This window comes from Coturnix japonica, chromosome 3 (genome assembly GCF_001577835.2).
Source record: "Coturnix japonica isolate 7356 chromosome 3, Coturnix japonica 2.1, whole genome shotgun sequence".
In the NCBI taxonomy this organism is placed as follows: Eukaryota; Metazoa; Chordata; class Aves; order Galliformes; family Phasianidae; genus Coturnix; species Coturnix japonica.
Window position 1 is genome coordinate 35,766,498 of NC_029518.1, and position 14,821 is coordinate 35,781,318.

The 14,821-nt window shown below is 49.5% G+C and overlaps 1 protein-coding gene across 1 annotated transcript; it reads left to right on the top strand.

Moving 5' to 3' along the window:
* The first annotated feature begins 8,052 nt into the window (after positions 1-8,052).
* Positions 8,053-14,485, top strand: RHOU (ras homolog family member U). The gene is made up of 3 exons (XM_015857909.2): positions 8,053-8,395; positions 8,907-8,965; positions 11,457-14,485. Exons 1-3 carry the CDS (start codon positions 8,068-8,070, stop codon positions 11,910-11,912), a joined length of 843 nt encoding a protein of 280 aa, XP_015713395.1. The 5' UTR covers positions 8,053-8,067; the 3' UTR covers positions 11,913-14,485.
* The last annotated feature ends 336 nt before the right edge of the window (positions 14,486-14,821 follow it).

The window sequence follows — 14,821 nt, forward strand, 5'->3', positions numbered from 1 at the left end:
TGATGTCTAAGGCCCTCATATCAAATCTGCTGGCAGAACTAGGAGCTCACTGGGATCTGGAAAACTCTTTCTGGCGTGCACATGGTATAGTCTGAGGAGACAGCTTTACAAATGTACACAGTGCAGCAGAAGTCACTGGTGCGTTGCTGGTCCCACCGTGATGCAGGACACAGCATGGTTAAAAGCAGCAGTGGCAGCAGCAGTGGCAGCCTCTGCATCTCCTTGGTCCCAGAGCTACAACCCAGGACTTCGCTGGAAGCTTTGTCTCCATCAGGAACATTCCCTCCCTATGCATGGTAACAGATATTTTTCTGCAAGACTTTAGCAGTAGAAATGATTGCTGGAAACCCTGTGCTTTTGTTACACCAGAACATTCTTCCTGCTGACTGTGAATTGACTTGATTGCATTTCTGCAACTGGAAAATTCAATAAATGTACGTAGAAAAAAATGATCATCCCTCCAGTTCTCAACCTACTCTTATCCTGTTTTCTTGTCCTGCTGGGGCAGCTCCTCACAAGAGGCCCATGGCATGCTTGGGCTGAACAACCCACAGCAGAGCCCTGCTGTGCACTGAAGCCACAGCACCAGGTGGTGATGCACTAGGAATGTTTTCCTGGTGTTTCCATGGCCTGTCTTAGCTGGAGCTTCACCCCGTTTTCTGCTCAGGCACAAGTATCTGCTTGCTGTTTTCTGCAAATAGAAGGCACTTGAAATGGAAGGAATACCCTTACGGTCACAAAAAGGAGCTGAAAACTGAAACCATGGAAAATGTTTGCAGGCAAACAACAAAAATAGCAGTGGGAGTCAATAGAAACATTGCATTTCAATACTTTCACACTGGGTTTTTTGTTGTTCACTTGAAAGTAAAATCACTTAAATAGCAGAAATCATTTGAATAAAGAAAACACCATTATAAATGCTCACTTCTCAGTGAGCCAGTCAGCTTCTTGTGCCTTACAGACCTTAAGATGGGAGAGGAGGACGGTCTCGTGGCTGACCATAGGGACTGTAAGTCAGAAGACTTAGTTTACGTCCTTTCATTTACCAGCAGATGCCTCTAAACAGCCTAAATGAGTTGCTACATTTCAGCTGTAGACATTTTAAAACTGGGGAGAGAAAAAAAATAGAAGTCCAATTGACATTTGATCATTTCTACAGCAACATCACATTCACCCATAACCAGCTGTACTACTATGAAAGGGACAAGCACCAAAGTAAATACCAGAAAAATCTTTATTTGGGTTTCAGGCCAACCAAACTCCTGCTGGTTTCACTGGGAATGTTGATTAAAGACCTCCAGCTGTGACCCACAACAGCACAGCCAGGTTACTCCTGCCTCTGTGAAGGGTTTGAGTGAAATTGGAAAGTGGGATGCAGCCCCAGCAAGTTTATCAGCTCTGAGCAGCCTGTTTACAGGCTGATAACCTGCAAGTACCTCCCTGCTTCACCTCAGATTCTTACGGAGGAATCAATAGGTCGCCCATGTGCTGATGGGAGATATTAAAGTCGTTCGGCAACAAATGAAAAAACAACTTACTTCGGAACAATCCTTTAGAAATCAGTCATTCATTACATGCGGTTAATGATCAGTTGGTGGGTTAACAGCCAAACATGAAGTTAAGGATGATTAAAGCTTAAAACAAATTAACTGCTCGGTGACCGCGGCCAAAACAATGTTCTACTGATTTGTGGTGGTTACTTTTCTGGGTAGGCTCCCATGGAGGCTGATGAGGGATATTTTAATTTCTCAAGGCAATAGCACCATAGCAACAAATCTGCAAGAAGCCTGTCAGTTTGGTGCAGAGAATCTGTTCTGCTTAACGGGGCTTTGATCCCAAAGTGTATTTAGCACCGCCATTTTCCTATTGGTGTGGTGAAAGAAGTGAAATAGGTGCCTTGCTTAAGTAGGAGAACTTCTTATTGTCATTTGGATTTTGAAGTACATCCTATACAGAAGCACAGACCTTTTAATCGGGGAGCTCCAGTCAGGGGAGGCAGGCCTTAAGTGTGAAGATGTTTACCCTTGGGTTAACAGTGAAGTAAACCACTTGTAGGTTTGCAGAATTCAGTCTCTATTTATGTATATATTAAAAAAGAAGAAGATAAAACACCCCACATTTTTTACTCATTCTCCTTCAAATTCCTGTTTCCTTGGGTGGGTTCCCAGACTTGAGATTTCCTGAAGAAATTGTATCCTGCTCTTCAGGGACACACTGGTGATCTGCATCAGAAGAGGAGGTCAGGGGAGTGCACGGAGAAAGGAATATTGAGCAGGTACACCTACTGCCATGCAAACAGATACCATGATTAGAGAGAAAGAGTACTGAAGTGCATCATAGGCTTGCCAAGCTTTCTTTCTGTCCCCAATGGAAATCAATGCAGTGCCACTGAGCTTGGCACTCCTTCAATTGTTTCCCACAAGCGTGGTTGGAAGAGAAACTGTCAAGAAGCTCCAGCACATCCCTGTTCCATAGAAACATGTGCAGTTGTACCCAGCTGTTCCTGACAGCCCCATGCGTCTCACTCTGGTGGAGATGCCATGGCCCCAGGAGGCAATTACAATATGCAGCTGTCCTTACCATTAGGAAGTTTTTCTTGACAGCTGTATTGAGCTTCCCTTGCTGCAATTTAATCTCATTATTTCTTGCCTTATTTACCTCCACGTTCTGTGGAGAATGGATTATTCCCCTTCTCCTTGGCATGGTAAAGCCAAATTGCATGCAACCCCCCACCGCTCACAGCCCAGTGAGGGGCCCTGTCCTTCTCCTTGCTGCCTGATGGCCACCAACCAGCCTGGTGCTCTTCTGTCTGCTCCAAGCAGCCCACAGTGGTGCTCCCCACACCTGTCCTTTCCTGCTGTGTATCTTTTATTCAGTACTGTCTTGCCACCTTTAACCCCTTGTTGGAGTTGTTTCTGACTTTGAGTCCTCCTCAAACTCTCATCCCTATAACTTTGATGGGTCAGCCTAAGTACGTTCCCCTTTCCTTGGCATCCATGTTGCTGTTTTGCTTTGCTCCAGGCTCCTGGAAGTGCAGGTTCCACAAATGCAGCTCCCGAAACACAGGCCTGCATCGTCCACACATGAAGCTCCATATGAAGTGAGAAGAAAGATAACTGAGCACGAAAGGAAAAAGAGCTCTGAGTACAGTCAGTGCACAGAGCCAAACAGATATTTAATCCTGCAAGGGTTTGTTTTTTTTTTTTTTCTTAATTGTCGCTCTGGACATTTTTGTTTTATCAGATGGGGAATGACACTTAAGACCTACCTTATTTGTGCCTCTTGTCAATGGCTCTTTGTTCTCTTTTCTTTTTCGTTTCCTTATTTTTTCTGTCCAAGCCTATAACCATCTCTTTGTTCCCCCCTGGCAGGCTGGCCTCTGGGATCGGCTGTTCTTATACCAGGCTTACACCATTGCTCACAACAGCAAAACCCACTGGGTCTGTATGCAGCCCAGGCTGTCTGTGTGAGTCCCTGCTCTGCAAATACAGCCCCAGAACAGCAGGCAGATGTTAAGGGTAGGCTGGGCAATATTTTGGGAGGCTCAGGACAGCTCCCTGTGGTTTGGGTGCAACTTCCACTTTGCAGGAGCATAGGCTTATTCCTCTGGTATTTCAGGGGACGAAAGCTGATCTGTCCTGGCTGATGGACAGTGTTTTTGCTGCTGGGTCACCTACCACTTGCTATCAAAATAGTTTAAAAGAAGGACTGCTGAAGGAGCAGGAGCTTTGGGAAATGGGGAGGCGGCTGTGGGGAGCATCATCTTGCAGGGAGCCCCACATCACCACACCCTGCCCTTCCCAGAGTCCTGTTCCACATGGCATCAGAGCAAGTGGGGTAATTATCACAGCTGTACTTTGTGCTGCTTGACAGGCTGTGCTTCCCAGGCTGCCTTTGGGATGCAGCAGAGATGGCAGGCAGAATTCCTGCAGGCATGGCACTGTTAAACCCATACAAGCAAGCAGATCTCTGGGAGAACTTGCTGGGTGATTCTGTCTGCTCGTAGTCATAGAAAAGCTTCCAAGGACAGCAGTAACATTTTATAAAACAAGATGAAAAATCTTCTGGACTTTCTCCCCCTGCTCTGTAGGAAACACTTTGCTGCTATTCCTATTGACGTCAGCTAAAGATAAGAAACGTTTGCCCATGGTGCCTTGCTCAGAGTTCCATGTGTGGCTTATGTGCTCATTTGCCCTGTGTCACTGCAGAGGTTTCAATCTGCTTCCAAATGAAAGCTCTTGTGTCCTTGCTTGTCTTATCATACTGATACAGCTGGCAACCCATCCATCTCTTGCTCCCAGTGCCTTTACTGCAACGGGAAATCTCGAGTACATTGTAGTGGCTTGCATTTACAACTAACAGTGTCTGGTGTTCAAAGCCCCTAGGTCATCCCAGGGTGAAGACCCTTCTTCTCTGCTCTTGGAGCTGGGGAGCTGCAGCCTTTTTTGTTCTTGCTCTGGCACTCTTTTTCAAAGGCACAGAGAACCTGAAAGCTGTGGAAGATTGTAGCATTTTAGGTAGAGTGAGGAAGCTTGAAAGGAAAAAATAACTCACATTGCAGCTAGCTTCCATATCTGATTGCACATACCTATGGCAGCTGAGAGGCTGGAGGCAGCTGGACTTGGGCCGGACACCGGTAGGCACCTGAGAGCTCCACCTACAAGCACCAGAGCAGGGTAGGGTAGGCTTTGAATGTGGGGGTTAATGAGCTGTTTGCTCTGTACCCGGTGAATCCTGGCATTTACTTTGCTGCCTTTGCTTTGCCACGCAGCATGAAGAAGCTACGGCTCCTTCCATTGTGAGGCTGTGGAAGCTGTCCTGTGGTGCACTTCTGTGCTGTAAAGTAGGGCAGATCATAGGGAAGTTTGCTCTATTCACTTCCAGAAAAAACTGAAGCTTGTGCTGGATTGTTCCAAGTATTTAATTCTCACCAAAAAGATCCTAGCAACTGCTTTCAGAGAAGATCTTTAAAAGTGGAAAAGAAAAAGTCTTTTCAGCCCTGCCCATGGGAATCATCCAAGTTTGACACCAAGAGGCTGGGGCTGGCTCCAGAACAGATAACACATGGAGCAACCATCACTTCTCAGACTTTACAAGCAACCAGCCTGTGAGTGCAGAAGAAGACAGTTAGGGCAGGAGGGTCTTTCTGCCCCTCACCTCCCAGCCCTGCTGGCAGAGGCTCCCCAGGAGGAAGGTGCTGTCCTCCTTCTGAGATGTTGGCCCACATAGAGTGTGCGTGGCCCATCTCGGGATGCCCCAACATGAGGCATGCTGCCAAAGTCTCTCCTCTACTTCCCTCTCCTCTCTCTTCCCTCCCTTCTGAGATGTTCAGCCTAGGCCTTGGGGTTAACTGCCTCACTCAAGATTGTCTCTGCAACTCCGAGGCAAAAATAGCATGTAAAAATCTCTTGTGAGCAGAAGCACAAGGACACTGCTCCATCCCTGCAGCAGAGCTCCATCCCTGTGCCCCAGGCTGTGGGCCAGCCCTGAGCCATGAGGAGCTCTAGGATGGACAGATTGGTAACTGCCATACAGTGCTCAGGGCACACAGTGCCCGCCAGCAGCTGTGGTCTGAGATGGGCTGAAAAGGATGTTAAAAGTGAGATAAAGGGATCACCTCCCACAGCGACTCCCCTGCAGAGGTACTGCAGATAGGAGGCAAGAGTTAATTTGTTTTCTGAATTAATCAGGGACTTAAGAGGCTCGAAGCAATTCTGCTTTGTTTAGTTTTGTTTTATTTTGCTTACAGGTTGACTTCAACAATCCATTTCTTTGAGTTCATGTTAGTGCCTTCTCAATCTGAACTCTGTTGGAGGGGCAGGGGGAGATTACTGTGTTAATAATGTGTGCTGGTTCCTGAGCCCTTTCCCCAGGTAGTGAAAACTTGCTTGAGGTTTATATCATCAGTGATGAACATGTTCTTTAAAAAAAGCCCCGGCAAATATATATATAATATATATAATATATATTTCCAGCTGTGGGCTTGCTGGAAAAGCAAAGAGTGGGTGCCTGGTGACGGCCCCATGTAGCAGGCTGTACCCTGCCCTGCACCAGCAGCACTGCATCACGTCATACCCACTGCCTTGCTCCGTGTCAGGCTTGTCAAGTTTCTGCAGGAAGGAAAAAAAAAGAGAAAGCTTTCATTCTACAAGGCCAGCACCCCGTTCAGATTCTTTGTATCACAGGGAAAATGATAAGCCAGGATATAACAATGACCTACTTCACGTCTTGATAAAATAATTTCCTCTCTCTGTCATTTTCCTCAAAGAATAGTATTCGACTAACACAAGCACGTATGATAGAGCGGGAGCTGATAACAGATCAGCCCTGGGACAGCCAGCAGCACACTAGTGACCTGCATGGAACTAAGCTTCGTTATCCCACAGCTCAGCTCTGAAAACAGCTGTGTTCCAACCTGCAAGATGGGTGCACACTGTAGATCTGGGCTGACAGCTTCAGGGACAGTGGCTGTCACTCAGAGCATCCTCCATGCAGGATGGCACCACTGTTGGGGTTGCCCCAGCTTGCTGCTATGGTGTGGGTGGGAACCCCCCCTGCATAACAACAGCTTAGATCATCCTCTCATACAAAGGGCTACTGTATCTGGCAGGGCGCATTACAGTATAGCACAGATATGCAGCTCCCAGGCTGCTCCCGCCCTGCCAGTGCAGGAACAATGTGGACAGTTGTAGTCATCTAACCAATACATCAACTGTTTTTGGCCACCGAAGGTGTTCGAAAATGCACACATGGCATTTATCACTTGCAGTGTTTGCAGTGAAGAGCTTTTTCACATCATCCTTCAACACTGTTCAGAATCACATAATTATCAAGGTTGGAAAAGACCTAGAAGATCATCTAGTCCAACCATTACCAATACTTCCTGGCTAAATCATATTCCTCAGCACCACATCCAAGCGTTTCTTGAACACTCCCATGGTCGGTGACTCCACCACCTCCCTGGGCAGTGCATTCCAATGCCTGACTACCCTTTCCGAGAAGTAATACTTCCTAATGTCCAGCCTGAATCTCCCCTGGCGCAGCTTAAAACCATTCCCTCTAGTTCTATCACTGATTACACGAGAGAAGAGGCCAACCCCCAGCTCACTACAACCTCCCTTCAGGAAGTTATAGAGAGCAATAAGGTCTCCCCTGAGCCTCCTCTTCTCCAGGCTGAACAATCCCAGCTCCCTCAGCAGCTCCTCATAAGGCCTGTGCTCCAGACCCCTCATCAGCTTCGTAGCCCTCCTCTGGACGCGTTCCAGGGCCTCAATGTCCAGAGGAGGGCTACAAAGCTGGTTCAAAGTGATGTTCAGCACTTTCCAGCATGGCGTACCACTTCATAGCACCAACAGCGTGCACGGTGTGTGGGACGCTAAGACAAAATACAGCTGGGATGTAATTAGAGTTCAACTCTTCTTCAATCTCTTCAGAGTGGAAGTGAGTTGATAGCCCAGGCTGCAGCTGCGGCTCTGCCCTGCCCAGCACAGCACAGCACACAGCAGGTGCCCTCAGGCACCCCACGAGGGCTGGCAGCAGCATCACTATAACTCAAGGGACGCACCAGGCAGCGGACAGCGGGCGGCCCCGACGGTGCAGGCGGCGCACCCCCTCCGCTCCATCCAATGGTGACTCCCGCCGCCCCTACCGGCAGCCGCAGCCGTCGGGCGGGCGGAGCGGGCGCCGTGGCGCCGCCTGCCGGGCTGGGTCCGGCCGCACCGCGCGGCTCCTCCCCACTCGGCGCTATGTCACGCGGCGGAGCGGGGCTGGAGACTCGGACTTGGTAGCGAGGCGAGCACAGCACAGCACAGCGCAGCACAGCACGGCACGGCCAGCCGGGGTCTCGTCGCCGGCAGCGCTGTAGGAGCCGCTCGCCCTCTCTCCCTCCCCCGGGAAGCGCCCGCTCCACCGGTGCTGGCTTCGCGGCGGCCGCGCCGCTCCTGCCGACCCGCGGCTGCTCCGCACCGCTCTCCCGTCGCCGCCGTCTCCGCTCCCCGCCGCTCCCCGGCCGGCGGCCCCGCGCCGCGCGCCGCCTCCCGGCCGGCGGTACCGCGCGGCGCCGTTCGGATGCCGCCGCAGCAGGAGGGCGAGGCGGGCTACATCAGCAAGCCGGTGCCGGGCGGCTGCGAGGTGCCGCCGGTTCCCCCGCGCAGGGTGCGCAGCGGGCGGGCGGCGGCGGCGCTGGGGGCGGCGCTGGGCGGCCGCTGCCGGGCGGCGGGGAGCGGAGCCGGGACCTCGGCGGGGAGCGGGGCGGGGGCCGGAGCCGAGCCGCGGCGCAGCATCAAGTGCGTGCTGGTGGGAGACGGCGCCGTGGGCAAGACGAGCCTGGTCGTCAGCTACACCACCAACGGGTACCCCGACGAGTACCAGCCCACCGCCCTCGACACCTTCTCAGGTAAGCGGGACCGCGGGGCAGCGGCGGCGTGGTGGGGGGGGGTTGTTCCCGGGGTGCCCGCGGACGGCACGCTACAGCGGAGCGGCTTGAATAGGGAGATAGCAGGGCTGGAGTTTCGTCCCCCTCGAGGGACGCCGGACATGTGTGGTTCTACCCGGCCAGAGGCGGCTGCGGAGGGTGAGGCTCCGCTCCGTGTGCCTTCGGCCCGGCGGGGGCTCTCCGTGCTTGAGAACGTGTAAAAGGATCGCGGAATAAGGCCCCTACAGCAGGGAAAGGCACAGAGCGGGGCTATGAAGCAGAGAGTCCACAGGGCTTCTGCGTGCCTGGTAGCTGGTGCTAGACCCGGCTCCAGCCCTGTGAGCTGTTACATCCAGCCTAAGCGAAAGGAAAGGCTGTGAAGACAGAGACCGTATCTCTCCTTTCCTTTCCTTTTTTTTTTTTTTTTTTCCTAAAGGAAAATGTGCAAGTTGAACTCAACACGCTTTTCTTTCCCCCTCCTGTCTCCCCCTAGCCGTGGTGTCTGTGGATGGCAAGCCGGTGCGACTGCAGCTCTGCGACACAGCCGGGCAGGTCAGTGAAGCCACCAAACCCAGTGACAGCAGGAGGGAAGGGGGGAGGGCCCTGGGGAAGAGGTCACACAAAGCGGCCCCGGTGGTGACCCCGGGGTCTGGAAGGCCACCTGGTATTCCCTGAGAGCAGTTATCACCGCCTTCATTTTCTTAGTTAAATAACCACGGAAATGAGGATTACTTTGTTTGGAGCACAGACGTTTACACGTTCATAGCTGTAGGTATGGAGAGGTGGAACTGTGCTGTTAAAGGGACTTGAGGGAGAAAGAAAATACCATTTGGTGGCATCCGTGGAGACTTCGCGCTTTCAATTCCCATCTACTATGAAGTGCTGTCTCTTCTGAGCTCACCAGCTCCTCGTTTGCCTGACTAGAGCCCCCATCTCTTGTGTTCTCTGCATGTTCTTGGCCTGTGTGTGCCATAAAAACATGCGGTACTGTTTGAGTCCCTTGTAGCTTGAAGTTTTTTTGCTACTTAACTTGTTTCTGAAGGGGATGGGAACTGGATTCGTGATCTGCTTTGTAGATCCAGGTCTATGGCATCCCCAAAGCCACATGGATGAATCTCAGTGGCCTTAGCACACAAACCTAGTTAGGTGCTCTGCAAGCAGGTGCCCTACTTAAGGAAGGACTTTAGAGGGCCGCGCAGTCCTGGTAGCAGTGTAGGGCTTCCGTCTGCCCTACAAACCCAACCTGAAAACCTGCAAGCAGGTTATTACCTGCCTTCTGCAGGTAGTAGCATCAGGTGTCCCTTGGTGTGATGCCAGGGTGGATCCCTGTGTGTGCTCATAAGCAGAGTGTGCAGGTGATGCCACCTGTGCGGTGACAGCCTGTGGGTATAGAGCCCAGGCCAGGTGGTGCCAGCTAGTCTGCTTTCCTTCACTGCTACAGAATGGTTCTGGTGTTGGGCTGTCCAAGTGCCCTGGAACAGGGGGAGTTGTCTGCAGCATTAGTCATCTTGAATAAAATACACCTGGCTGGGTGAGATTGCTGCTGGAATCTGCAGCTGAAAGAGCACTCCAAGCAGAGTGAAATTCCAGCTATTTCAGTGTCGGCAGCCTGAAGAGGTACAGAGCCCTGCAGTCTGTGTACCTGCCATTGAAACCGCAGGAGTGCACTTGGAACATAAAGGGTGCCGTTCCTTCTGGGCAGGAACCCTTAAGATCTGGGTTTGGCTTTCAAGCCCATTGAATCCAGCGCTGCTGAGGTTTCTCACGTTGCAGGAAGAGGCAGTTAGGTGGTGAGATGCCTCGCTGCAAATGGCCCCGTCCTTCAGTGCTGCAGCTCAGTGAGCACAGGGCTCCTCCAGTCAAATGGTGAGAACCCGCACTCCTGTGAGCCTTAATCAGGGAATCAGCAGAGCTAATGAAGCTTGCTGTCTTGACTCTTGTTTTATAAATTGCTGTCTCTCTCGGAGTTGCTGCTGGAAGAAATTCATTCAAGTAGAACGAGACTTGTGAGGCTTCCAGCGAGCTTTAAGCTGCATATCCTGGGCCCTCACGGGCTTTAAAGCAGAATTTCCCATCTTGAAAATGAACACACGACTTGCAATTAAATGCTGGTGTTGGAGAAATGTCTTCAGCCGCGTTTGTTCTCTGCGCTTTAAATTCAGAGCTTTTGAGAACATGTCCATTTTAATTAAAATGTCACTTGGTAGAGGCAAATCCTACCTGCTCAGGCTGCTGGTGTTACCCTGCTTTCATCCTGCTGTCAGCATCAAGGGCTGTGTGCAGTTAGTTAACCCTCTGCTTCTTGCTGCATTCTTTGCTCCTTTATTACCTTCAGGTGCTCGGCTTTCTTGCTGCTACCTCCTGAAGCAGCAGAAGGGCCTTGCTTTGTTGGGAGTTTCCTCTAACAAAAAGAGGAAAGGGGAGAGGAGGGGGGGAAAAAAAAAAAGATAGCACCGGGAGGCCTCTCTGCAGTTTGTTTGATGTGGCATGGGTGGGAGGGAAAGGTAAAGCTCTTATTCCATGCCATTGGCATGTTAAGCCCGTGCATTGTGATTCGCTGTTGCTGCCATCAGGATTTAAATCCCCGGGCACAAAGGCAGGGAAATTATTGCCTCTCCTGTAGGATGTTGTTAAGTAGTGCTGGTTTCAAAATGTTTCCGGCCTGGTGTGTGCTTGCTGCCACTTGTCTGCTGTGCTCTCATCAGGGTATGCAGGCAGGACAGCACCTCGGAGGTCTGTGTACCTTTAACCTCCCATACCTCCCTTTTTAGCTTCATTGCTCTCTGTGGCTCTGCTGGTCCTTTTTCTGGTTTGAAATAGGGCTGATGTAGAAGTAGCAAAGGAAATACATAAACACTTGACGCTGCAGCATTAGGAGAGCTCATCCAGATGGGAGCTTGTGGCTAGGCATGGCTGGGCCTTGGGTTTGCAATTGGGCTCATGTTCTGGTACTGTGGTCTCCCCAGAGGACAAGGGTTGAAGCTGGGGTCGTTTTGCGGCCTACACTGTTTGTCATGTGCTAACACATTGTTGTTCTGTACAGGATGAGTTTGACAAGCTGAGGCCGCTGTGCTACACCAACACAGACATCTTCCTGCTGTGCTTCAGCGTTGTCAGCCCTTCATCCTTCCAGAACGTCAGTGAGAAGTGGGTTCCCGAGATCCGATGTCACTGCCCCAAGGCACCCATCATCCTGGTGGGGACGCAGTCGGACCTCCGGGAGGACGTCAAGGTGCTCATTGAGCTGGACAAGTGCAAGGAGAAGCCAGTCCCAGAGGAGGCCGCAAAGCTCTGTGCTGAGGAAATAAAAGCTGCGTCCTACATCGAGTGCTCGGCTTTGACTCAGAAAAACCTCAAGGAGGTCTTTGATGCGGCCATTGTGGCCGGAATTCAGTACTCAGATACCCAACAGCAACCAAAGAAATCCAAGTGTAGGACTCCAGACAAGATGAAAAACCTCTCCAAATCCTGGTGGAAAAAATACTGCTGTTTTGTATAGAAGTTGCGAGGACCCGAGTGCTGCTCTGAGGAAATCAAATAGAGGCTATATTAGCTGAAATCTCATTCTGTGTTGTCCCAGGTGTATAGCTTAGGTCTGTATGTATGTGTATATGTTGCTACTTGGTATCTCCGTTGCCCTCGTGAGGGTAGCAGAAGGATTTGTAGTTAAATCATGGCTATAAATCAGATCTGGCGTTGAGTTTCGTGACTAAAATCTTTCATTGCGGAAGAAGTGCACCACGTGTCTGTGAAGCTATAAGGATTTGTCCAAAGGATTTGACTTCTTGTCTTACCCTGTGTACCTGATGGGGAGGAACAGACGGGAGCCTTTCGCTGCAAGGGCTGCGCAGGAGGACTGTGGAAATGTAGAGCTGTGTACACGGACGGTTAAAGGGAAAATAACACTGTGCCTCCTAACGGACCTTTCTAGCTTTAAAGAAACCCACTCCTGCTCTCTTCTCCACGTCTTCCCAAACCAACAGTCTTAGGGATCGCTTTAAAATGGGTATGCGAGAGGTGTAATCTAAACGCAAATGCTATGGTTGGAAAGGTCACATATATACCTTCAGCATGCTGTGAGGGAACCTGATATGTTACAGCACTGACATCTCATTTGTCACCTCCCGACTCGAGGGTCATTTCTGTCCTCTTCCCCTCCTGCCCAGGGTGTCACAAGGAAGCTGAGGAGCGTTACTGAGCTCACCGCTTGGGATAGCAGTGGGTTTCTCTCTTTGTGTGGACGTGATGACAGTTGGTCTATTTCAGCAGAAAGGAATGTAAATGCTGTGGGGTTGGTTGGGTGGTTTTTTTTTTAACCTTTTTTTTAATTATTATTATTACTTTTTTTTTTTTTTTTTTTACAAGATGTAACAAATATCTGTGTAGCACCATGCAAAATGCATCTGGTTGGTTTTAAAGTCTACAGCCAAGAGTTTCAGAATGCCTCTCCTTACCTTTCAGGCTGCTAAACAAACAACAAAGCAGGCAGATCGAGGTGATAACAGATCAGACTCCAGCGACTGAGGCTGCTGTGTCCTCTTTATTACGCTGTTTTCAACCAGGTTAATGTTTCCCTCCTAAAAACAACAGTTGCTTATGGTTGAATCTTGTCCAAACTCATGCTGGGGAAATGGGCTGAGGCCACTCTGAAAATGCAACTGACAAACGTTGCAGATCAGTCCAGCAGGTTAAATGTGCCTAAAATGTAGCTGAGTGATCAAGGTAATGCCGAGCTGTGTGCAACCCACCCTCTGACTAAATCCTATTCCTACTGGGCTAAGCCTAATTTCAGTCCCTGTGGGTTTGAGAGACTGGAAGAATAACATGACTCTGCAAGAATGGTATTTTAACTTTTTCTGCAGAGGGCATTTAGTCTATGCTGTCTGTCTGTCTTTTTATGGCCCCGACTACTTTTTTACTCTTTCCCAGGTATTTCAAGATCAGATTCTATTCTTTTTTTCCTTTTTTTTTTCCTCCTGTTTTCCCTTTGGCCATAGCCTTAAAGTGACCTTTTTCATAGTCTTAAACTAAACTGCGATTGCAGGAAGCCACAACCCTTTTTCATCATAAATGAATCAATGCCTGATATAGAGAGGAACTGTGGAAGCCATTTGAACTGATAAAGCTGACCGCAGTTTACCTCCTGGTCCATTAAAGAAAATGACACTACATAAATGGATTCTAGGTTGTATTGGCACAAAATCCACAGGCAATATTTTTTCCTTCACTACAGCAAAATGAGTACGAAGCGGGCAACATTCCGTGGCTGAAAACTTGAAAATGGAATGGAAATCTTTACATAGGGCCTGATTCAATAAGAATGTGTTGGCTTCTGCACTGGAACAGCCTGGAAAAGCAGTTTCCATAGCACAGAAGCTGGATGCATTGACTCTGGTTGCATCTGGTTCATAATAGTTTAATGTTTACTGGTCATGAAGTTAACATCTGAGCCTTTATATTATTCTATTGCATTGACAGGATTTCAGATCTGCAGTCATAATGTCATCTTTGGAGCAAATCTTAAAGCCAGGTTTCTCCTGGGTGCTTTGCTTCCCTGTGTAATGGTCTCAGCTGATCAAAAATGTGGAGTTTGGATGGAGACAGGCTAAGTTCTGAGCAACTCCCACTTGCAAAAACAACACTATTCCTTCTACAAGGTCATACTGCTTTGTATCACGCCATACTGGAAGCAGTAGGTTATATTTTATAAGCAGCCTGTTTCATAGTTGGGAGTAGCGTTACTTTTAAATGTAGCCAGCTGTGACTGTTTTCTGAAGATGTGATGTATATACGGCTTGTTACAGCCTTTTACTAGGTGTATGTAAACTGAGGTCTAATAACTATGAATACTGCTCTATGAGGGGCTGCACAGGGTCTAGGTTTTAGAATTATTACTGTTAAAATCGCCAGTATTTTACGATCACAAGTCGGGGGAAGATGTCTCTATGTAGTCTAATCTGATGTGCCTTATGAAAAAAAAAAACAAAACCTAAATGTCAGCTATATTCTGAAAGAAATATTTCATGTGAGAATGATATAAATGAGGTATTTGGAAATAAATGCTGATCCGTGTGTGTGTCTGCCTATGCTGCCCATGGCGAAGGGGGGATGCATGTGGGCATCTTGCATGTGCCCCACTGGGAACACTCAGACCAGCATGACCTTTCCTGCTCCTATTGCACTGGTGATGCCAGAGAGGGTGTTTTGGATGAGCAGAGCCAGTTCCCTCTTCTTGGAGCCTTTTCCATCCCATCCTGTATCCTACCTTGTCCTACTGAGGGCCCACGGCCAAGACTCCATGCATAAGAGCTGTGGTGTGTTTCTACCTGCTGTGCAGCCTGGCGATTTCCCATTCTTAGCTCCAGAAAAGGCCAAGCCAGCTCAAGTCATCCTCGATACCTGAGTGAT